Source organism: Bos indicus x Bos taurus, chromosome 7 (assembly GCF_003369695.1).
Source record: "Bos indicus x Bos taurus breed Angus x Brahman F1 hybrid chromosome 7, Bos_hybrid_MaternalHap_v2.0, whole genome shotgun sequence".
Classification (NCBI taxonomy): Eukaryota; Metazoa; Chordata; class Mammalia; order Artiodactyla; family Bovidae; genus Bos; species Bos indicus x Bos taurus.
Genome location: NC_040082.1, coordinates 97163287 through 97187816, shown reverse-complemented (window position 1 = coordinate 97187816; position 24530 = coordinate 97163287). Strand labels below are relative to the sequence as shown.

General features: G+C 45.3%; 1 protein-coding gene across 1 annotated transcript in view; it reads right to left on the bottom strand.

The window, feature by feature from the left end:
* Positions 1–23131, bottom strand: part of LOC113896374 — a 50265-nt gene extending 27134 nt beyond the window's left edge. The window contains exon 1 of the mRNA XM_027548583.1: positions 22994–23131. Coding sequence (XP_027404384.1) covers positions 22994–23075 — 82 coding nt within the window. The 5' untranslated portion in view covers positions 23076–23131. The remainder of the gene's footprint in view (positions 1–22993) is intronic.
* Positions 23132–24530: the final 1399 nt, after the last annotated feature.

Genomic DNA, 24530 nt, shown 5'->3' with positions numbered 1-24530 from the left:
CTACGTAAGTGGTGCAAGATTCTTGTCTTGAAGTTTTATTGGTCTCCCGCGTAAACCAAGCTACTCAGCCTCTTTTCTCCACTGAATTTTCCTACTGAGCTATCCTCATTCTATTACTCTTTACATCTCTAATTAATGTCTAATTGAAGCTATTGTATCCTGATCCTCGCCGAAGCCGTCTCCCCTTCGAATACCCTGGATAAGCCGGGACTGGACCCCGGCAGTTTACCATTTCCTTCTCCAGAGGATCTTCCCAACCTGGGGATCAAACCTGGGTCTCCCGCATTGGAGGCAGACGCTTTAACCTCTGAGCCACCAGGGAAGCCCAGAATAAATGAAGGGAGGAACAAATGAATGAATGAGTAACCTTTCAAAAACAGGTGTGCCAGCCATTACCATTACTAAGGGATGCTAAGCAGACTGGAGAGGTATACTGATGAATGGAAAGGAGAAACTAAAGCTCATAGTCAGCAATGAAAGTAGGTCTGGGAAAATCTGCCTGAGGGTAGGAGGGGAAGATACTGTGCCGCCTTCAAGGCAGTGCTGTTCTCTAGAAATATGAGCCACAAATGCAAGCCGCAATGATAATTTAAAATCTCCTACTGTTAAAAGAAAAAAATATTCTAACAATTGTTAAAATGGTGAAGTGTGAGACTTCCCTGGTGGTCTAGTGGTTGAGTCCATCTTGCAATGCAGGGGATGAGGGTTCGATCCCTGGTCAGGGAACTAGGATCCCACAGTCTGTGGAGCAATTAAGCTTGTGTGCTATCTTGACTAAAAAATAGAGTCACAAACTGAAAGTAGAGAATTATTTTATTTGGTGGGAATGTTTAGGACTCTGAGCCTGCGAGACAGCATCTCTGTAGCTCTGAGAAAATTGCTCCAAGGAGGGAGGCGGGAAAGTCAGGCCAGTTTGCAACAAAGGGAGAAGACAGTCTGATCCTCAGAGATCCGGTATCAAGTGAAGGAATTTAGCATTTTATGTATGGGAAGATGTAAGCCTCTGGACTCACTGAATTCATTCCTTTCATATGCACCTCAGCTATCTGCTTCCTCATTCACCTTGCTTCTTGCATTCTCCCAGCTCCTCAGCAATCACCGTTGGGTGATGGCAGCATCTGCTGGATCAGTTTTGGGAGCCCTCATTCACTTTTGGAGGCCAGAAATCATTAATGGCTGTGACATTGATTGATTAATATGTTGATTAATATGGCAGGAGATATTTTAATTTCACAGCTGCAACTGCTGAGCCTGTGTGCTCTGAGCCCTTGCGACACAACTACAAAGTCTGTGCACCGCAGCAAAAGATCCTGCATGGCACAGTGAAGATACTGTGTGTTACAACTAAGACAGGAGGCAGCCAAATAAGCAAATAAGTATTTCTTTAAAAAAGAAAAAGAAATTCTGAGAGTAGATTTTTTTTTTTTTAATGATGAGGACTACTTTATTTAAAACTGTTGCCATGGAAGAATTAAAATAGACGTGAGAGATCAGAGATCAAGATGAGATGGTTAGATGGCATCATCAACTCCATGAACAGGAATCTGAGCAAACTCCAGAAGAGAGTGGAGGACAGGGCAGCCTGGCATGCTGCAGTCCATGGGGTCTCAAAGAGTCGGACATGACATAGCGACTGAACAACAACAACAAAAAGAGAGGTCAGTGTTAACTCAGAATACAATTAGGAAAGCCAGTCAGTCAGTTCAGTCGCTCAGTCGTGTCTGACTCTTTGTGACCCCATGAACCGCAGCACACCAGACCTCCCTGTCCGTCATCAACTCCCGGAGTCCACCCAAACCCATGTCCATTGAGTCAGTGATGCCATCAAGCCATCTCATCCTCTGTCGTCCCCTTCTCCTTCTGCCCTCAATCTTTCCCAGCATCAGGGTCTTTTCAAATGAGTCAGTTCTTCGCATCAGGTGGCCAAAGTATTGGAGTTTCAGCTTCAACATCAGGAACACCCAGGACTGATCTCCTTTAGGATGGGCTGGTTGGATCTCCTTGCAGTCCAAGGGACTCTCAAGAGTTTTCTCCAACACCACAGTTCAAAAGCATCAACTCTTCGGGGCTCAGCTTTCTTTATAGTCCAACTCTCACGTCCATACATGACCACTGGAAAAACCATAGCCTTGACTAGACGGACCTTTGTTGGCAAAGTAATGTCTCTGCTTTTTAATGTGCTATCTAGGTTGTTCATTACTTTCCTTCCAAGGAGCAAGCGTCTTTTAATGTCATGGCTGCAATCACCATCCGCAATGATTTTGGAGCCCAGAAAAATAAAGTCTGACACTGTTTCCACTGTTTCCCCATCTATTTTCCATGAAGTGATGGGACTGGATGCCATTGTCAGGCGAGTGTATGCTCCTCTGTTCTGTCTCATCACAACAAAGATTTGGAGTGACGGACCTTAAAGCCCTGAGTGTCACAGCTCTCGGGTCTTGGACAGACCGTGTTATAGCTCTCAGGTCTCGAACGGACCGTGTTATAGCTCTTAGACAAATCAGTGTTACAGCTCAGTGTTACATCTCTATTTTATTTAGATAATAGCAGGAAAATCCATCCTCAAGACTTGAGGGCATGTCAACCCAAAGACGCGAAGAGAAGAGCGCCCCAGCATGCGGGAGAGAGAGAGAAAGACCCCCAGCCCTTTGGCTCCTCTTTTTTATATGTTTTTTCTCCCCCTGGGCCTGCCCTATGTAAATTGGGCTAGCCAGGAGTGTTGTTTGTTCTATCTGAGGTCCTCACTCCGGTCCTCGGACCTTCCTGTGTTCTATTTTTGTGGCCTTTTCCCTTCCTTGTCTTTTAGCCACCACCATTCTGGATTCCTGTTTCCTATTCTAACTACCTAACACCATGACCTTAGTTTTCTGAATGTTAAGCTTTAAGCCAACTTTTCACTCTCCTCTTTCACTTTCATCAAGAGGATTTTTAGTTCTTCTTTACTTTCTGCCATAAGGGTGGTGTCATCTGCATATCTGAGGTTATTGACATTTCTCCTGCCAATCTTGATTTCAGCTTGTGCTTCATCCAGCCCAGCGTTTCTCGTGATGTACTCTGCATATAAGTTAAATAAGCAGGGTGACAATATACAGCCTCAATGTACTCCTTTTCCTATTTGGAACCAGTCTATTGTTCCATGTCCAGTTCTAACTGTTGCTTCCTGACCTGTATACAGGTTTCTTGAGAGTCAGGTCAGGTGGTCTGGTATTCCCATCTCTTTCAAGTGGGGATTTATACCCAAGGAGACGGGTGAGGGGGGTCCATGCATGAAAAATCACTGAGGAGATGTCAAAGGTCGGGGGTTTCTTGTTTAACTGACTTACCAGGATTCTTGCTAAAGGTAGGTCAAAGATTCGGAGAAGGCAATGGCACCCCACTCCAGTACTCTTGCCTGGAAAATCCCATGGACGGAGGAGCCTGGTAGGCTGCAGTCCATGAGGTCTCTAAGAGTCGGACACAACTGAGTGACTTCACTTTCACTTTTCACTTTCATGCATAGGAGAAGGAAATGGCAACCCACTCCAGTGTTCTTGCCTGGAGAATCCCAGGGATGGGGCAGCCTGATGGGCTGCCATCTATGGGGTCGCACAGGGTTGGACACGACTGAAGCAACTTAACAGCAGTAGCAGCAGCAGGTCAAAGATTTGTACAACAAAAGTGAGGGATCAGGAAGTTGACCAGATATTCAGGAATGATCAGTTATATGGATGAGTGGATTCTTGATAAATCACCTTGGTCAGAGTTTTGCCAAGACTGGGCTAGGCAGCCTTAACAAGGACAGAATGGAAACAGAAAGCCAAGTTCAAGGTCTACTCAATAAGAAGATTCAGATAAGAATCCCCCTGCCAATGCAGGGGACAGAGGTTTGATTCCTGGGCTGGGAAGATCCCACTTGCTGGAGGGCAACTAGCACAGATGTGCCGGAACTCTTGAGCCTGTGCTGTACAGCCCAGGAGCCACAACTACTGAGCCCACGTGCCACAAGAACTGAAGCCTCTGCATCTCAGAGCTTGTTCTCTGCAACAAGAGAAGTTACCACAATGAGAAGCCCACGTATCTCAGCTAGGGTGTAGGCCCTGCTCTCCACAACTAGAGAAAGCCAGGCACAGCAATGAAGACCCAGCATAACCAAAAATAAAATAAATAAATTATTTAAAAAAAAAAAAAGATGACTTAGGGACTTCCCTAATGGTCCAGTAGATAACACTCCCCACTCCCAATGCAGGAGACTGAAGTTCAAGCCCTCATCAGGGAACTAGATCCCACACACCATAGCTAAGAGTTTGAAGGCTGAAACTAAAGATCCCACGTGTTGCAACTAAGACCTGGAGCAGTCAAATAAATTAATTAATTAAAAAGACTCAAAAGAGCCTGACTAAAGTTTGCTTAAGGAGAGAACCTTTATCACTATCATCTATGCTTTAAAATAAAAGTATAAATGGGGACTTCCCTGGTGGTCCAGTGGCTAAGACTCTGTATTCCCAGTGCAGGGGGCCCAGGTTCCATGCCCAGTCAGGGAGCTAGATACCACAAGCCACAACTAAAAGTTGCTCCATGCCATAACTAAGACTCAGAGAAGCCAAAAAAATTAACAAATAAATAGTTTTAAAGGAGAAACAGATGATATTAGTTCTAACTATGTGTTTTATTGAACCCAACATTTTTGACTTATAATCAATGTTGAAAAACAGTAATGAGAAATCTTGCATTCTCTTATTCTATTTTATTGTTAAACTAAGGCTTCATCTTATGTTCATTTTGGACCAACTACATATCAAGTGCTCAGTAGCCATGGGAAACTAGCGGCTACCTTAGTGGACGGCACCGCTGTGGCAAAATAGATCCACGTTGCTGATGCAGCCACAAAAAACCACAAGATGCATCAGAGAGGAGCCCAGGGGTGCCAGGCAAGCTGTCAAGAGACGGAGAGAGAGAGAGAGAGAGAGAGAGAGAAAGCTGCTCCCACCAAGCTGAGAAGTTGGTTCAGGACTGGAAAGAAAGGATATTTCAATTTCAGAGACCTCAATCAAGGTACCCAGGTGGAAAACAGCCTTCACTCTAAGGACTAGATCGGTCATTTCCTCCCTCCAGGCAGGAGCTTGAACCCACCAACGGAAGACTTTAAGACAAGAGATACCAGAAATCCAGTGACTCTGTGATTCTATTTCCAACCCATCCGCTTCAAATACATTCCCGGCTGGTTTCATTCCACTTTTTTCCTGTTACTCAGATAAAAAGTTCTACCTGATATTCTATATTTTGCATCTTTTAAAAATATTTATTTATTTGGCTGTGCCAGGTCTTTGTCGTGGCCCGTGTGATCTTTAGTTGCAGCGTGTGAACTCTCAGTTATGGCATGCGGGATCTAGTTCCCTGACCAAGGATCGAACACCGGCCCCACGCACTGGGGGCACAGGAGTCTTAGTTACTGGACCACCAGGGAAGCCCTTGCATCTTTGTTTAATGTCCGTACCTGCTTCCAGAATTTCAGCTCCAGGAACAAGAAGATCGTGTCTGTTTCGTTAAACCAGAAAGAGGCTGTTAACTTGGATACATTTCTTATGTGCTCTGACTCAGTTAACTCATCTGGAAAATGCAGGTAAGCATGGCTACCACACTGTTGGGCTAGAGAGGGCATTACATGCATTAATATCTTCCTGTGCACGGCCCAACCATAATGAGCACTCAGTAAAGGGGAGCTGTAGTTATCTTTCTCACTTTCCAGACTCACTTCTGCCTCAGGGCCCTTGCACTTGTTCCCAACGCCTGGAACATCATTTTTTTTGCCAAATATCCACATTGTGGAGACCTATATCAAGGTCTTGGGCTTCCCAGGTGGTGCTAGTGGTAAAGAAACTGGCTGCCAATGCGAGTTAGATATAAGAGATGAGGGTTTGATCCCTGGGTCTGGAAGAACCCCTGGAGGAGGGCACAGCCACCCACTCTAGTACTCTTGCCTGGAGAATCCCATGGACACAGGAGCCTAGTGAGCTATAGTCCATAAGGTCACATAGACGCAGCTGAAGTGACTTAGTACACATGCACACATGTACACATGCACACCAAGGTCACAGGTGGAGCCCTGTATCAAGGTCATCTTCAGAACTGATGGAGTCCCGTAGCAACCAATGCCGTGAACCCCCCAACCTAAACCAGCCAGCTCCCTGACTCCATATATATTAACCACTGTAAAATGGGCCTCCCAGGTGGCACTAATAGTAAAGAATCCACCTGTCATTGTAGGAGACACAAGAGATGTGGATTAGATCCCTGGGTCGGGAAAATTCCCTGGAAAAGGAAATGGCAACCCACTCCAGTATTCTTGCCTGGAAAATTCCATAGACAGAGGAGCCTGATGGGCTACAGTCCATGAGACTGCAATCAGATAGAACTGAACACACACACAGACACACACACACACACGACTCTACAACATCCTAACCAATCACCTAATGCCACCGTCCCAGCAGGAATTTTGTCTTAAGGCTATAAAAATTGGCTATTGGCCCACGAAAGAGGTAGACTCTCCCTGAGCTGGCCTGCTGTTCTAACATCATCTCCTGTTCTAACAAACTAACTCTTGTTCTGTCTCATGCCTGGAAATTCTTTTCCATCCCACACACAGACCACGACATATATGACTCCATTCTCACCCCTGTGAGTCCTCCTTTCAGATGTCGCCTCTTCAAGACCCACCCTTACCCCGCAATGCCTATCACCTACCATCTCTTCTCTTTCTTCTCACAGCATTAGTACAACAAGATGTGATACATTTCCTTGCTTCTTTGTCCCAGCCCTTTCTCAGCTCTAGGACAGCCCCTGCAAGGTCCATTTTGCTTATCACTGTATTTCCAGTGCGGTGCCTACCACACAGTAGGTGCTCAGTGAATGTAGGTGACATGAGTAAGTGATGGGAAAAACCTTCTTCTCAAATCCTTCTCTCCTGTCTTCTCTCTCCCCCTCACCTCAGACATATATTTCCCTTCCTTTTCTTCTTGTTGTATAGTCGCTAAGTCATGTCTGATTCTTTTGCCACTTCATGGACTGAAGCCCGCGAGGCTCCTCTGTCCATGGGGTTTTCTAGGCAAGAATACTGGATTGGGTTGTCACTTCCTTCTCCATGGGAGTCTTCCTGATCCAGGGATCAAACCCATGTCTACTGCATTGGCAGGCGGATTCTTTACCACTGAGTCACCTTCGAAGCCCTTCCCCTCCTCTTAGCCATCCCACAACGTCCTCCCTTATCTTTCATCTCCTGCAGAAGAGGGATGTGGATCTGGAACCCCTGCCTCACCACCCCAGGACCTTCAGACCCTACCTTTGTCACCTTGGCAAAAGGTGTCTCTTGGCAAGTTGTTTAATCCTTCTGAGCCTCGGTTACCTCAACTACCAAACCCACACAGGTAGAAATCCTGCTATCATATGGCTGTTGAGAGTATTAAGTGAGATTATTAATGTAAAGCTCTCAACACAATGAGTCACACTGTAAATATCAAGCAAATGGGGAAATGAACTATTGCAATAATAATTCTTATCTAAATACAATTAACAGTGACTTCCCTGGTGGTCCAGTGGCTCAGAATCCACGCTCCCAATGCAGGGAGTCTGGGTTCCATTCCTGGTCAGGCAACTAGATCTTACATGCCATAACTAAAGATTTTCCACATATTGCAGCAAATAGTGAAGATCCTGCATGTTGCAACCAAGACCTGGTGCAGCCAAATAAATAAAAATAAATATGGCTAATAATTATAATGATGTATATAATCAATAATCATAACAGCTATGCCATTTCAATTCTACCACCAGTCAGCTGTATGGGCTTCTCTGAGCCACAGTTTCTTCATCTGTAAAGTGGCAATGACGATAATAAAATCTTCCTCAAAACATTCTCATAAGGACTTTGTGACAAAGACCATGGGCGATGGTTCCAGCACATGGTTTTGCTACATAGGTGTGGGCTGCTATTTTGACTAGCATGGGGGCTTCTCAGCTGGCACAGTGGTAAAGAATCTGTCTGCTAATACAAGAGATGAGGGTTTCATCCCTGGGTTGGGAAGATTCCCTGGAGAGGTGAAGGGTTAACCACTCCAGTATTCTTGCCTGAAGAATCCCTTAGACAGTGGAGTGAGGCAGGCTACAGTCCATGGGGTCGCAGAGTACAATGTGACTGAGTACACACACACACATTTTGACTGGTTTAAGCGAAAGGGCAGGCTGTCTCAAATTAGATGCTTTTTAAAGAACTACATTGCCCCCTAAAGGAAGCCTCCAAATCCTCAGGCTGGTGCTTATCGCAATTGAACAGTCTTGGACTGTATCCCAGTTATACCTGTGAATGTTGTTGACCTGTTGAATGAGCAAATGACAAAACCTCTCTGAGCTTCAGTTTCTTCATATGTAGTACAGAGTGGATAACATGTACTTTACAAATGAGGTACTTTATGAATGAAGATTTAAAGGAGATGGGAAGCTTATCTGGACTACGGAGGTCTAGTAACAATTATTATAGTAAAATAAATAATAATTTTTATGTTAATAATGGATGCTAATGTTATATATATATATAATAGATTATATAATTATAATTATATAGAATATATTAAAAATAATATATAACAATACATAATTCACAGTACAATAAATAAAATGTTAATGTTTAAAAGATGTTAATTAATGTTATGTTATCATATAATTATAATAATAAGTTTGTAATATAATTCTATATAGTAATACATAATTGTATAATATGGGACTTTGCCTTCCAATGCAGGGAGTGCCAGTTCAATCCCTGATCAGGTAGCTAAGATCCCACATGTTTTGAGGCCGAAAAACCGAAACATAAAAACATAAAACAGAAACAATATTGTAACAAATTCGATAAAAACTTTAAAAATGATCCACATAAAAAAAAATCTTAAAAAAAAAGTGGCTACTATGGCTTAGGCACTTAACTGTTATTTTTATCTGAAGTGAAAACTGAAAATCCCTCAGTCATGTCCGACTCTTTGCGACCCCATGGACTATACAGTCCATGGAATTCTCCAGGCCAGAATATTGGAGTGTGTAGCCTTTCCCTTCTCCAGGGGATCTTCCCAACCCAGGGATCAAACCCAGGTCTCCTGCATTGCAGGTGGATTCTTTGCCAGCTGAGCCACAAGGGAAGCCCAAGAATACTGGAGTGGGTAACCTATCCCTTCTTCAGAGGATCTTCCCAACCCAGGAATTGAACCGGGTCTCCTGCATTGCAGGCAGATTCTTTACCAACTGAACTATCAGGGAAACCCTAAACAGAACTTCCAAAATCCGGGATTTTTGTTAAATCAAATAAAAACATTGACATGTGACTAGAGGCTATCATATTGAGAAGTACACTTTGGGACCCTTTCCTCAACTACCACACTTCACCTCCTGACATAGTGTCTGTGATTGAACAAACTGGCTGTAAGAAAAGCATTTTTTTTTTTTTTTTTTTGGCTATGCTGCTCAGTTTACAGGGAATCTTAGTTCCCTGATAAGGGATTGAACTTGGGCCCCGGCAGTGAAAGCACCAAGTCCTAACCACTGGACCTCCAGGGAACTCCCAAAAGCAGGGATCCCCAACCTCCAGACCACAGACTGGTACTTCCAGTTACATGAGTGGCAGCGTTAGATTAGAAACAAAGTACACAACAAAGGTAATGAGCTTGAATCATCCTGAAACCATCCTCCCCATCCTCCCTGGCCCATGGGAAAATTGTCTTCCATGAAATCAGCCCCTAGTGCTGAAAAGGTTGGGAAGGGCTGCCCCCAAACATTCTTTATATAACAAATGCAGAGGAATAATCTTGACTTCTGTAAAGAAATACTTCTTCCCATATTCCTGGGAATATGAGACCCTCACTTCCCACTTGATTTGGAGATGCTAAGTCTTAGATTAATGTATCACCTTCTGCTAAATTTTATAAGAACCAGCAGTGCCACTGTGAAAAGGAGAATTGGGTCCCTCCACTCAGCATCTTGGAAGCAATAGCAAGCGGTAGTGCTTGTTGTCCAGTCATTCAATCGTGTCCGACTCTTTGCGACCTCATGGACTGCAGCATGCCAGGCTTCCCTGTCCTTCACCATCTCCCAAACTCATGTCCATTGAGTCGAAGATGCCATCCAACCATCTCAGCCTCTGTTGTCCCCTTCTCCTCCTGCAAGTGGTGGGGACTCTAGCAAATTGAAAACCTCCTCCTGCTCCATTTAAAGGAACAGGTGTTGCTCTGCTTCTGCTGGGAGGTACCCCTATGATGGCTGAAATTTCAAACTTTAAAAAAGAAAGTTGGAAACCTGGAAACTTTATGAACTACTGGATTTTGAAACATCAAGGAATGAAAATATTTTTGAGACACTTTGCAGCAAAACAAACATGTCATCCTTGGGCTTGAGTCAAGCCCTAGGCCATCATTTCAAAACTTTTGGTTTTAATTCCCTGGTGGTTCAGTGGTTAGGACTCCCTGCTCTCACTGCTGAGAGTCCGGGTTCAATCCCACAAGCAGTGTGGCTTTTTATTTCAATCGATTGTTCTCCGTCTTTGCCATTCATTAAAATCTCCTGTGAAAGCTTGTTCTTTTTTTTTTTTTTAACAGTGTGAAAATTATCCTTAAAAAAAAGGAGTATAATTGCTTTACAATGCTGTGTTAATTTCTGCTGTACAAAGTGAATCAATATATGTATACATATATTCCCTCCCTCTTGAGCCTCCCTCCTACCTCCACCCCCCTCCCCCCAACTAGGTCTTCACAGAGCACAGGGCTGAGTCCTGTGAAAGCTTTTTTTTTTTAAAGAAAAATACCAATCTGGGGTGGAGTGGTGACGTAGAATTGTTTTGAAAGTTTCCAGGCATTCAGTATGCTTGAGCACCCTCAATTTGAATGCCTCATTTCAAATGCCGATTTGATCCTTCATGCAATAAACGTCTGTTGCATGTCCAAGTGCTCTGTTTTGTGATGAAGAGGAAGAGTTTAACTTTTATATAACTTCCTGCTCCTTCTGCCTCTGTAACTCAGCTTGCCCCTTGCAAAGTCTGGGTCACGTAGGTCATGTAGTCTCGGAAAGTGGAGAACTGGAGCTTATCTTACTTGCCCTTGTCCTGCTCTTTGCAATTGCCCAGCCCCTGCAAACCTGCTTAATCACGCCTGTCCATGTAAAGGTCAGGCATCTCCTTCCCCATCCTGACTGAGCAGGAAACCCCTGGGTTTAAACCAGCCTATTAACAGTCAGTGTTGCCCACTGTAGTCTGTCTATAAAAACTCTGTAACCTCTTTGTTCTGGGCTCAGAGCTTGGAGTGTTAACTCCTCTGGGCCGCCGGTGTAATAAACCTGAGTTCTGCAACTCTCCGAGTGTGGTGCTTGCTTTCTCGAGTACTGGTTTCTGCAACAGTGACAGTGACAAAGCAGGCACTCGATAGATGGGACAGAAATGTTACAGCAGGCCGGGAGCTAGGGATGGGCAGAGAAAGGGGGTAGGGACCAGGTGGCAGGAAATCCCACCGGGAAACAGTGGGGTCCACAGGCAGACAAAGGAAAGCAGGAGCCTCCAGACTGACTGGAAACCACACATTTTGGGTGATTAGCATTTCCGCTCTGGAAGCGGACACAGACAGGTGGGGAAAGGCAGGAATCTCCTGCATCTGAAAGTAACCTCTTGTTCATTATGCTCTCATTACAATACAATTGTTTGGGTTTCCCGGGTGGCTCAGAGGTAAAGAATCCGCCTGCCAATGCAGGAGATGCAGGTTCGAAGATCCCCTAGAGAAGAGAATAGCAACCCACTCGTCTTCTTGCCTGAGAAATCCCATGGACAGAGAAGCCTGGTGGGCTATGGTCCATGGGGTCACAAAGAGTCGGACACAACTTAGTGACTAAAACAACAATAAAATTAGCCTTGCAGACCAACAAGCGTGAGACGGCACGACACCTCTGATCTAAGCCAAATAAGGGCAAAAATCTCTCCTCCCGGTGGGAAAGTGGAGCTGGGATGAAAACCTGGGAAGACGACCCCCACACTCTTCCTTCCCCTTCATTTGTATGCTCCTCATACCTGCCTCTCCACCAAGAAAACCAGGGCAGCAACTCCTCACCTGTCTGCCCGCTTTCCCTCTGAACCGATACTTGCCTAAATACTTAATTTTCTTAACCTCCTTGCTTTTCCTCAAATTCTTTCAACAAAGAAACAAACTTAAGTCCGCTGTGAACAGAAATGCAGAAAAACAGGCACCTAGCTTTCTCTCTCTCTCCCCACCTCCTGCCTGCCATCTCTCTTTCTCTTTTTCTCGCTTCATCTCTCCTCTTAAATCTTCCGCTCCTCACATGTGTCACCCAGAGTAGAAGGTAGGAAGGGGAAGAGCATAAGCTCTCATTTACGCCCTTCTGTTCTCTCTTCATTTTCACTGACATTTAAGCTCTGAAACCGCTGGGAGGCCTGGAATCTATGAATGACTTCCTGGCAAGCCTTGGGGAGACTTGAGCAGAGCAGTTCTGACATTCTTTAATCCTCACCAAACAGGATCAGTCATGAGGCTTACAGCACAGAAGGAAACCTCCAGATAACTTCCTTCTGTGAGAACACGAAAGCAACCATGGGGGAAGAAACAATAAAGCAATATTGATGGGGTGGGTGGGAGGTGTCCTCTGCTTTGCACTTCTATTCTTCTTTCAAAGATTGCAGAGAGCAAAAAAAAAAAAAGAGTTGGAACAAATAGAAACTTGAAGATAGAAATGTTCTGGCTTTGAGTCAAGGGCTGTGCTCTCTCCTGGGGCTGCTTGGAACTGAGTTAAAAAGAAACTTGGGGGACTTCGCTGTGGCTCAGATGGTAAAGAATCTGCCTGCAATGCAGGAGTTCCAGGTGTGGTCCCTGGATTGGGAAGATCCTCTGGAGAAGGGAATGGGACCTGGTGGGCTACAATCCATTGGATCAAAAATAGTCAGGCAAAGAGACATGACTAAGTGACTACTTGAGGGATTTCCCTGGTGGTCCAGTGGTTAAGATTCCATGCTTCCAATGCAGGGGGCACGGGTTCCATTCCTGGTCTGGAAACAAAATCCCACATACCACAGCTAGCCAAATAAATAAATAAAAATATTTTTAAAAATTAAAATGAAACTTGGTTTGAATGATTCCACTTCCTCAAAGACAGGCATGACCACGTTTACTTATCTCATTTCTCTCCCATTTGTTTTATCTGACATTTGAGCTCCGAAAGGGGCTTCCCCAGTGGCACTAGTGGTAAAGAATCCACCTGCCAAAGCAGGAGATATAAGAGATGTGGGTGCGATCCCTGGGTTGGGAAGATCCCCTGAAGGAGGGCATTGTAACCCACTCCAGTATTCTTGCCTGGAAAACCCCATGGCCAGAGGAACCTGGCAGGTAGAGTCCATGGGGATCCAGAGAGTCAGACACTGTTGAGCAGACATGCACGCAATGAGCTCTGAAGTAGGGAGCTTGGAGGCTGGCGAACTATGCTACCAGCCCCCAGCCAGGCTCTCTGTTTTGTTATAAGCCACATCTAGAGCTCAGAAAAGGCTTGTCACTTTTCTTCTCTGCTCAAAACCCTGCAGCCCATCTGTGTATCCATCCAATAAATATGTACTGTGTCTAGTGTAGGCTAAATTCTATGCTAGAACCTAAGGATTAAATTATTATTGCTATAATAACACCAAAACCTGCAAACACTTGTACACATAGTCTCTATTCAGTGTCCCCTTCATGTTCTAAGAGTTATTTATTTAACCCTTAATGGAACTCTCCTATGTTCCCCTTCTTATGGAGGAAGAAACAGAGGTTCCGAGAGTCACTATGCCACACATCTGAGCTGGAATTCCAATCTAGGCTGTGGGGCTCCATATGGGTGCCACTGTCATGAAACATATAGTCTAGGCAGGGAAACAATTATTCAGCAAAGTATTTTCAGGAATTTCAATGCTCTGGGGATTCTAAAACAGAGTATTTCCTGATTTCTTTTTCTAAGAGGAGCTGGTCACACTGTGAATGATGAAAAGGAGCCAGCCTTGGGGACAGCAACAGAGAGAATACTCGGGGAAGAGCAAATAGCAAATGCAAAGGCCCTGGGGCCCCAACTTATTCAGAAACAGCAGAGGCCAGTGTAGCTAGAGGAAGGGGCTAAAAGGCAGGGGCAGAAAGCAGTGGTTTTAGGCCACATGGGGAGTAAGGATTTTACCCTGAGAAGAGGAGTCTGGGAGCATAAGCAGGGGAATGGGAGATGGGCTTTCAATCCCTCTTGGTCTTTATTCATGCCTCAATAGCCCTCACCACAGGCCCTTATCATTCTTGTTCCTATTAACACCCAGTTCTTGGACTTCCCTGGTGGTGCAACGGATGAGAATCAGCCTGTCAATGCAGGAGAAGGCACATAGAATCTTGTGGGTCCGGGAAGATTCTACATGACTCGGAGCCACTTAGTCCATGTGCCACAGCTACTGAAGCCTGAGCGTTCTAGAGTCTGTACTCCGCCACAAGAGAAGCCGCTGCGATGAGAAGCCTACACATGGCAACTAGTGAGTAGCTCTGCTTGCCACAATTCAAGAAAGCCCACGTGCAGCAACGAAGATTGGCTCCTCTGTCCGTGGAATTCTCCAGGCAAGAATACTGGAGTGAGTAGCCATTCCTTTCTCCAGGGGATCTTCCAGACCCAAGGATTGAACCCCGGTGTCCTTCACTGCAGGCAAATTCTTTACGGTCTGAGCCACCAGGAAAGCCCAAAGACAAAACTAAATAATCAAGCAAATAAAGATCCAGTTCTTGTGAATTCTTTGTAATCCTCTCAATAACAAAAAACCCCACCCCAACCTCTTCTCTCTGCTCCCTTTGACTCTACATCCAGGGCTTGTCTGTGAAAGGACAAATAAAAAAGAAAAATTAGACTTAAGTTTCCCAATCTCCCAGTTTCTGTGGGAGGGCAGGAGGCTAACTTTAGCCAGGGCCTTGCTCTAAGTTGCAAAACTACCTCCATCACAGAGAGATGAGAAATTTGGTTTTGTTGTGAACAAAGCCAATTAGCCAACACCAATGGTCACTCCAATTCCCAGGGTGAATCTCAGATGACCTGGCTATGATAAATGGTGCTGTCAAGTCCTCTGATTTGAGGATGAATTATCCTTTATCTTGTAAATATGTGTGTAATAGGTTGTAGCAGCTCCGCTGTGGAAAAGGGTAAACTTTCTTTCCGTCTGGCAATCTCTCAGCAAATTGCCTGTGAAGTGCACCATATTAATGCTTGTAGTTTCATTGTTTTTAATTATATTTCCCCAACATGTGCATGTCACATCCTACTTTTTTTTTATAATTTACATAGCCAGTCTAAGAGTTCCAGGAAGTCTGAGATCGTTAGTTTATTGTTATAATTTTATAGTGACATAGCAAACTCTTCTGGGCTTCCCCACTGGCTCAGCAGTTCAAGAATCCACCTGTAGTGTAGAAGACACAGGTTCAATCCCTGGGTTGGGAAGATCCCCTGGAGGAGGAAATGGCAACCCATTTCAGTATTCTTGCCTGGAGAATTCCAAGGACAGAGGAGCCTGGGGGGCTACAGTCTGTGGGGTTGCGCAGAGTTGGACAGGACTGAAGTGACTGAGTGCACACACACGGGGGACTATGCTATCAATTCTGGGTGTGAATCTTGTGTGGCCTGGACAAAGCATTCAATATCTGTGTGTCTGAGTTTCCCTTTTGGTAAATTAGAGCTACGAATAACACCACTTATTTCAGAGGGTTGTTACCAGGACTTATGGGGCAAAGGCTTAGCACAAATCCCAGCACAAAGCAAGTGATTTTAGTCTATAATAATCATCAGGACTTCTCTGATGGCTCAGATGGTAATCCGCCTGCGATGCAGGAGACCCAGGTTCAGTCCCTGGGTTGGGAAAACCCCCTGAAGAAGGGAATGGCTACCCACTCCAGTGTTCTTGACTGGAGAATCTCATGGACAAGGGAGCCTGGTGGGCTGCAGTTCTTGGGGTCGCAAAGAATTGGACATGACTGAGTGACTAACACACACACATAATCACCAGCATGCTTTCAGGACAGTTCATGCTCATTGAGTCAGCACCATGTCAAACCCAGGTGTTAATAACAAATGGTGTCCACATTCTCAATAAAAGCTAATATTTTGTCTTGTCTGGGGCGCAGGCACTGGGTTTATTCCTTTTTATTTATTTATTTTTAAATTGTGGTAAGATCCATACAACATGAAATTTGCTGTCGATCTTTTTTAGGTACACAGTTCATGGCATTAAGTACATTCATGTAGCTGTGCAACCATTACCACCGTCCATCTCCAGGTGCATGCCATCTCCCCAAACTGAAACTCTGTCCCCATTAAACAGTAACTTTCCATCCTCCTCCCCTAGCCCCCGGCACCCACCATCCTGCCTTTTAATCTCTGTGAATTTGACTCTTCTATGAACCTCCTATAATTTGAATTATATAATATTTGTCCTTTCATGTCTGAATTATTTCACTCAGCATAATGTCCTCATGCTGTAGCCTGTGTCATAATTTTCTTCCTTTTACAGGACTAATATTCCATTCTGTATTTTGTACATTTTATTTTTAATTAATTTTTTAATTGAAGGATAATTGCTTTGCAGAATTTTCTGGTTTTCTGTCAAGCATCAACAAGAATCAGCCAGAGGTACACCCATGTCCCCTTCCTCCTGAACCTCCCTCCCATCTCCCTTCCCATCTCATCCCTCTAGATTGTTACAGAGCCCCTGTTTGAGTTCCCTGAGTGATACAGCAAATTCCCATTGGCTACCTATTTTATATGGTGTTGTAAGTTTCTCTCTCCATACATCTCATGTTACTCTCTCCATACATCTCACCCTCTCCCTCCTCTCCTCCCCCCGTGTCCATAAGTCTGTTCTCTATGTCTATTTCTCCATTGCTGCCCTGCTAATATTTCACTCTGTATTTTATGCATTTTATACACATCCATTCATCTCATCTGTTAACAGACAGATGAGTTGGTTCCACCTTTTGAGTTGGTTCCACCTTTTGGATATTATGAATCATGTGCCATGGATTCCACCATCCAATTCCTGAGCTTGACCTGTCCTTCCAACACAGACTGCTTTTTACTCTTAGTCAATTTTGTCCAATAGCTTCCCAGAGCTGCAACTTTTTTTTTTGGCTGTGCTGCAGGGCCTGTGGGATCCCAGTTCCCCCAACCAGGGATTGAACTCATGTCCCCTGCATTGGAGGCAGTGAATCCCAACCACTGGACCACCAGAGAAGTCCCAGTTTGCATCTTCTGATCCTGCTTGATCCTTAGAATCCCCAGGTGATGTTTCCATTATTAAATTCACAGAGTACCAGGCATTGTTCTACCAGCCTTTCAGAGCCCGTTGTTGGCATGCATACATTCTCAGTCATGTCTGACTCTTTGCAACCCCATGGGCTGTATCCTGCTGGGCTCCTGTATCCATGAGGTTTTTCAGGCAAGAATACTGGAGTGGATAGCCATTCCCTTCTCCAGGGGGTCATCCCAATCCAGGGATCGAACCCAAGTCTCCTGCATTGGCAGACGGAGTCTTTACCATCTGAGCCACCAGGGAAGTATTTTATATACAGTATTGTGTATATGTCAGTCCCAAACTCCAAGTTTATCTCTCCCTTCTTCCCTGGAAATTTGAGTTCAGTAAGTGGGAACCAAGAATCTGGATTTCAACACCTCTTTCCTACTCTCTACCCCCTCACACACAGGTATGATTTTTATGTGGGCAAGACCCTTAGAATCCTCAGGGGGTGCTTTCATTATGAAACTCATAGAGTACCAGGCATTCTTCTGCCAGTACCATGTCTCAGAGGAAGGCCTCTATGGGCTTTCTGGCTGGCATCGATTCATTGAGGTATTGGTTTTCATTTTCTGTTTTGTTTGCCGAGTTAAGATTGCTTCTGTTTATAAAGCAGACATTGACCCAGGCTGTAAAACAGTGAACCTCAAAATGTGGTTTCCTGGACTAATTTGACCAGTTGTATCAGCACCACCCCTTTGTGCCCATGTATTTGTTCTCTATGTCTTGTGTGTCTATTTCTGCTTTGCAAATGACATGGATGGACTTACAGAAAATTTTAAAATATATATATATATTTATTTATTTACTCTATTTTTGGCTGTGCTGGGTCTTATTTGCTGCACATTGGCTTTCTCTAGTTCTGGTATGAGGGCTTTTCATTGTGGTGGCTTCCCTTGTGGTGGAGCACAGGCTCTAGGGAGCACGGGCTCTAGGGAGCACGGGCTTTAGTAGTTGCGGCATGTGGGCTCAGTAGCTGCAGCATGCAGTCTCAGTCGCTCCTGGGCACATGGGATCTTCTTGGGCCAGGGATTGAACTGGTGTCCCTTGCATTCCAAGGTGGATTCTTAACCACTGGACCACCAGGGAAGCCCCATAAAATGTGTTTTAATAAGCCCTGTAGGTGATGTTGAGGTATCCTCCATCTGAGAACCACTGGAGTAAAAGTTCCTACTTTATCTCACTTCACATCCCTCTGCAATGTGGGTATGGGGCTCATAAGTAGGCAGACTCCAACCTCACTCAGACATTCTTTGCCTTAAACCTCACCACCTGGGGCTGGGGTTCCTACCCCTTGACTCAGGTCAGGTCAATGCAAGACCCTCTCTGACAACAGGGATCATCTGTAACCCTACCTTCTTGGAGAAAGTTCCCTTCCCACAGCACACCCCCAGCTCAGCTACCCTTATTTCCTGACCCTTCTGTTATAAGGTGAATTGTCTCCCTTTGACATATGTCAAATTCCTATGGTGAAGTCCTAACCCTTAGTATACATCACATGGTGACATTATTTGGAAATAGGGTTGGTGCTGATGTAATTAGTTAAGTCACGATGAGGTCATGGGCTTTCCGGGTGGTGCTAATGGTAAAGAACCCGCCTGCCAATGCAGGAGATGTAAGAGATGTGGGTTCGATCCCTGGGTCAGGAAGATCTCCTGGAGGAGGGCATGCCAACCCACTCCAGTATTCTTGCCTGGAGAATCCCATGGACAGAGGAGCCTGGCAGGCTACAGTCCATGGGGTCAGAAAGAGTTGGACATGACTGAAGTGACTTGGCATGCATGCATGAAGTCATGCTGTGGTAGGGTGGGTGTAACCAAGCAGAAACCTGTGAGGCCTTTTCAGAATAGACCCCTACCCATGTCCTCTGCTTGTCTTTTATCTGCAGAAAAACTTTAGTCAAAGAGTAAATTTAACCGGAGAAGTGAGAAAATGCAGAAGGAAAGGAAAACAGTCAGGCAAGACAAAATAATAATGCTTTAGCCACTGAACAAAGTCAAGGACCTTAAGTTCTTCCTCATAGACTATAGGCATTATTCTGAACTATGTCCTCTGAGCTGTTTTGCAGATACTGAAATCCCCACCAGGTGGAGAGTTAACTGTCTGCTGCCCATGTGAATGTAGACCCCAGATCAGTTGGAACCAGAAGGCTGATGGTGCTGACCCCCAATTGTCTCATCACCAACCAATTAGAAGAATGTCTACGAACTGATCACATCCTGCTCCTTTAAGATTCCTCACTACTCCCTCCAGGGTGGGGCACACAGTCTTGAGGGTATTAGCCTGCTGTGGCCCCTTTGCCTAGCAAAGCAATAAAACTATTCTCTTCTGTGTCCTCAGACGCTCAGTCATGTTTGACTCATGTTGTGACCCCTTGGACTGTGGCCCACCAGGCTTCTCTGTCCATGGGGTTCTACCGGCGAGAATACCGAAGTGGGTAGCCATTACCTTCTCCAAGGGATCTTCCTGACCCAGGGATCAAACCCACATCTCTTACATTTCATGCATTAGCAGACAGATTCTCTTCTACTTCACCCAAAACTCTTTCTCCGAGATTTAATCCAATATCAGTGTACAGAAGCTGAATTTTGGCAACGTGGGTCTCTAATCCAATGTGACTGGCGACCTTATAGAAAGGAGAAACTTAGACACAGGCAGACACACACAGAACACCATGTGAAGATGAAGGCAGAGATCATAGTGAGGCTACCAGAAGCCAGGGAATGCCAAAGTTGCCAGCAAATCACCAGAAGCTAGGAGAGAGGCATGGAAAAGATTCCCTGGGACTTCCCTGGTGGTCCAGTGGTTAACAATCTGCCTTGCAATGCTGGGGACATAGGTTAGTTCCCTGGTCAAGGAACTAAGATCCCATATGAAGTAAAAAGTGAAAGTGTTAGTTGCTCAGTTGTGTTCAATTCTTTGCAACCCCATGGACTATAGTCAGCCAGGCTCCTCTGTCCTTGGGATTCTCCAGGGAAGAATACTGGAGTGGGTAGCTGTTCCCTTCTCCAGGGGATCTCCCCGACCCAGGGATCAAACCCAGGTCTCCTGTATTGCAGGCAGATTCTTTACCATCTGAGCCACCAGGGAAGCTCCACGATCCTATATGCTATGGGTCAACCAAACCTGAGAGCCACAGCCAGAGAATCCGTGAGTTGCACCGACGATCCTGTGTGCTACAAGTAAGACCTGAAGCAGCCAAGTAAAAAAATAAAATATTTTCTAAAAAAGATTCCCTTTCACAGCACTCAGAAGGAACGAACCCTGCAGACACCTTGCTCTCAGACTTCCAGCCTCCAGAACTCTGAGACTGTACATTTCTGTTGCTTAAGCCTCTAGTCCGTGGTACTTTGCTATTCGCCCCAGGAAATGAATGCAAACCCCTCATCTCTCCCTACTGTGCTTCTACTTTCCCTGTGAGTGCTGTAGCCCTGATGCATCATCAGAGCCTGCAAGGATACGTGGCAGGGACTCAACACATAAACTCCCTTTGAGTGACTGAGGGACCTTTCCAGGGGAGGCAGAAAGAACGTAGGACCGAGTTAAGGGACAGGAGTCTGGGAGTAATATTCCATTGTATATGTGTTGGAACTGGATCCGCCTCTCCTGCTGTATGGCCCTGGGAAAACCCTGACTCTCGCTGAACCTCAGTTTTCTCCTCAATACAATGGAGTCTACAAGCAACTCACGCAGTTCAATATAAAAAAAACCAAATAACCCACTTTAAAAATGGGTGGAAGATCCAAACAGACATTTCTCCAAGAAGATTTAGAGATGGCCAAAGACCACATGAAAAGATGCTCAACATCACTAATTATTAGAGAAATGCAAATCAAGCATGTAATGAGATATCACTTTACCCTGGTCAGAAGCCATCATCAAAAAAAATCTATAAACAATAAATACTGGAGAGAGTGTGGAGAAAAGGACCCCTCCTACACTGTTCGTGGAAATGTAAATTGGTACAGCCACTATGGAGAACAGTATGGAGGTTCCTTAAAAAACTAAAAATAGAACTACCATATGACCCAGCAATTTCACTCCTAGGCAAATATCTGGAGAAAACCATATTTCAAAGATACATGAACCCCAGTGTTCATTGCAGCATTGTTTACAATGGTCAAGACTTGGAAGCAATCTAAATGTGCATCAACAGAAGACTAGATAAAGAGGATGTGGTACATATATACAATGGAATATTACTCAGCCATAAAAAGAATGAAATAATGCCATTTGCAGCAACATAGATGGATCTAGAGATTGTCACGCTGACTGAAGTAAGTCAGACAAAGAAAGATATACATGATATCGCTTATATGTGGAATCTAAAGAAAGGGTGCAGATGAACTTTTTTGCAAAACAGAAGTGGAGTCACAGATGTAGAAAACAAACTCATGGTTACCAGGGGATAAGGGAGAGTAGGGATAAATTGAGCTTCCCTGGTGGCTCAGATAGTAACGAATCCACCTGCAATGCAGGAGACCTGGGTTGGATCCCTAGATTGGGAGATCCCCTAGAGGAGGGCATGGCAACCCACATCAGCGTTCTTGCCTGGAGAATCCCTGTGGACAGAGGAGCCTGGCGGGCTACAGTCTGTGGGGTCACAGAGAGTCAGACACGACTGAGCGACTAAGCGCAGGACAGCACAGGGTAAATTGGGAGACTGGAGTTGACATAAACACACTCCTATAAATAAAGCACAGGGACCTTTACTCAATGCTCTGAAATGGCCTATATAGGAAAAGAATCTAAAAAAATGTGGCTATATGTATATGTACAACTGATTCATTTTGCTGTACAGCAGAAACTAACACAACATTGTAAATCAATTATATGCCAATAAAAATTAAAACAAAAATGGGGCCATCAGATAAGCCAGTAAATCTAAGCTCCTTGTTATCATAAATCCTGCTTGCTGCCTCCCCTCAAGCCTGAGTACAAAATGTGGTTTCTTCTGGGTGCCAGGCAGAGAAGGTCCCGTCCACGCCCCTCTGCCCATCTGTGTGTGTGCTCCCCACTTCATAACAGTAATGGTCAGTGCTTACTGACCTTTTAAGTGTGCCAGCCATTGTCTCCATGACCCCATCAAATCCTCCCAACGTGCCCTTCGAGCTAAGTGCTGTTCTCATCATTGTGTCCATTTTGCATACAGGTAAAACTGAGCCTCAGAAGGCCAAGGCAAGTGGCTTCAGGAGTCACAGCCAGTGACTGGGCAAGGTGGGATTAAACCTCCAAACTCAGGCCTTCAGTGGCTGTGCTTCCCACCCCCAGCCAGACTGGACCCAGATTACAAGATAACTATTCAGAAGGCCTACAGGGGGCTTGGCATGGCCAAGGACAAATCTGTCAACAGTTCAAAGCATTTCACGTCCTCAAGGGGCTCATGAGCTAGAGGGGGAGATAGACAAAAAATTGAATCAATAACAGTGGAAAGTGAAGTCAGGTGGAGTGAAGGAAAATAAAGAGGAGAAGGGGAGGAAGAGTGGTCTCTGGGGGTGAGATGTTTAGAAACGTGGAAGAAGTGATAGTTGGGTGGTGACCACGTTGGAAAGGTCAGTGCAGTGCAGCTGACCCTCAAAGCCATCCAGGAAGGACCCTAGGCTCTCAAACACCCATATCCCTTCCCCCACCAAGAAGACCAGCAAAGGCCCTTACCTGTGGGCAGCAGGTATCTCAGAGCCAGCAGCACCAGGAGCCACTGCCGGCCTCCAGGGGTGCCCTGCCACGGGAAGGCCATTCAAGGCATCAGGAAGATGTGGGGGGCCACTCCTTGGCCTTGGTGCAGCCTCTGAGTCGAGCTCACAAACGTGTCTGGCACCTCCTCTCCAGGGCCAGGAGGCCAGGTGGCTGAGATCTGGCAGGTATCAAATATACCCAGTTGGTCTAATCCTGTGAGGCCGGACAGGGCTGGGAAAGTCCGCCTCGCCTGTTCCCAGGCCCCGATTGGCTCCCTGGGCCCTTGGTTGAGCCCTCCTGATTCTCAAGAAGACAGGGATCCATGAGCATGGAGAAGTCACCTGCCAGACTTGGCCATGAGTTTCAGGGAAAGACTCTACTAGACAGTCGTACCTCCCTGGCATATTCCCCAGACCCAGGGCCACGTCACAATTTTCATAAGCCACAGGTACTTTTGCTTCTTTATTGGAAAAGACCCTGATGCTGGGGAAGATTGATGGCAGGAAGAGAAAAGGGTGACAGAGGATGAGATGGTTGGATGGTATCACCGAGTCAATCGACTTGAATTTGAGCATTCCAGAAAATAGTAAGGGACAGGCAAATGGCGTGCTGCAGTCCAAGGGGTTGCAAAGATTCGGACACGGCTTAGCAGCTGAACAACAGCAACGACAAGAGCATGGCCTCTTCTTAAGATTCTCAGAGCACACATTAACAGCTCACAAAGGAACAGACCCCTTAAATCCAGCACTTGCCAAACCTGTTTGGGCAAAGACTGGTTTTAAGAACAGAGAGGTTGAGTAAGTTACCAAAGTCACACAGCCAATTTCAACATAGGTCCGTCAGGTGCCACAGACCATGTATTTCATCATTGTCCTGAGCTGCTACTTTCCTGTTGGAACAGAGTGTGGACATCCTGTATGATCTCAGGCATCTTAATTTTTTTTTTCCTTTTTTGACCACACTGCACAACTTTTATTGGGATTTTTAGTTCCCTGACCAGGGATTGAACCTCAGCCCTTGGCAGTGAAAGTGAATAGTCTTCACCACTGGACTGCCAGAGAATTCACAGGCATCTTAAAATTTTTAAACCTCGGTTTCCTCACTCAGTTAAATGGGGCTAATAATAGTACCTACCTTTTAGAGCCCCTGTGAGGCTCTTTCTAAAACTTTTAGAATAACTCAGGCTGCTCTAATAAGCACTAAGGCAAAGTACTCTTTAAACCCTGAGATGAGGATTTCCCTGCTGGTCCAGTGGTTAAGAATCTGCTTGTCAATGCAGGGGACACGAGTTTAATCCCTGGTCTGGGAAGATCCCTCATGTTGCAGGGCAACTAAGTCTGCATGCCAGAGCTACTGAGCCAGCACTCTAGAGTCTGCAAGCCACAACTACTGAAGCCCGAGTGCCTAGAGTCCGTGCTCTGCAACAAGAGAAGCCACCACAATGAGAAACCCCTGATCACCATAACTGGAAAAACCCTGAGTGCAGCAATGAATATCTGGTGCAGCAAAAAAAAAA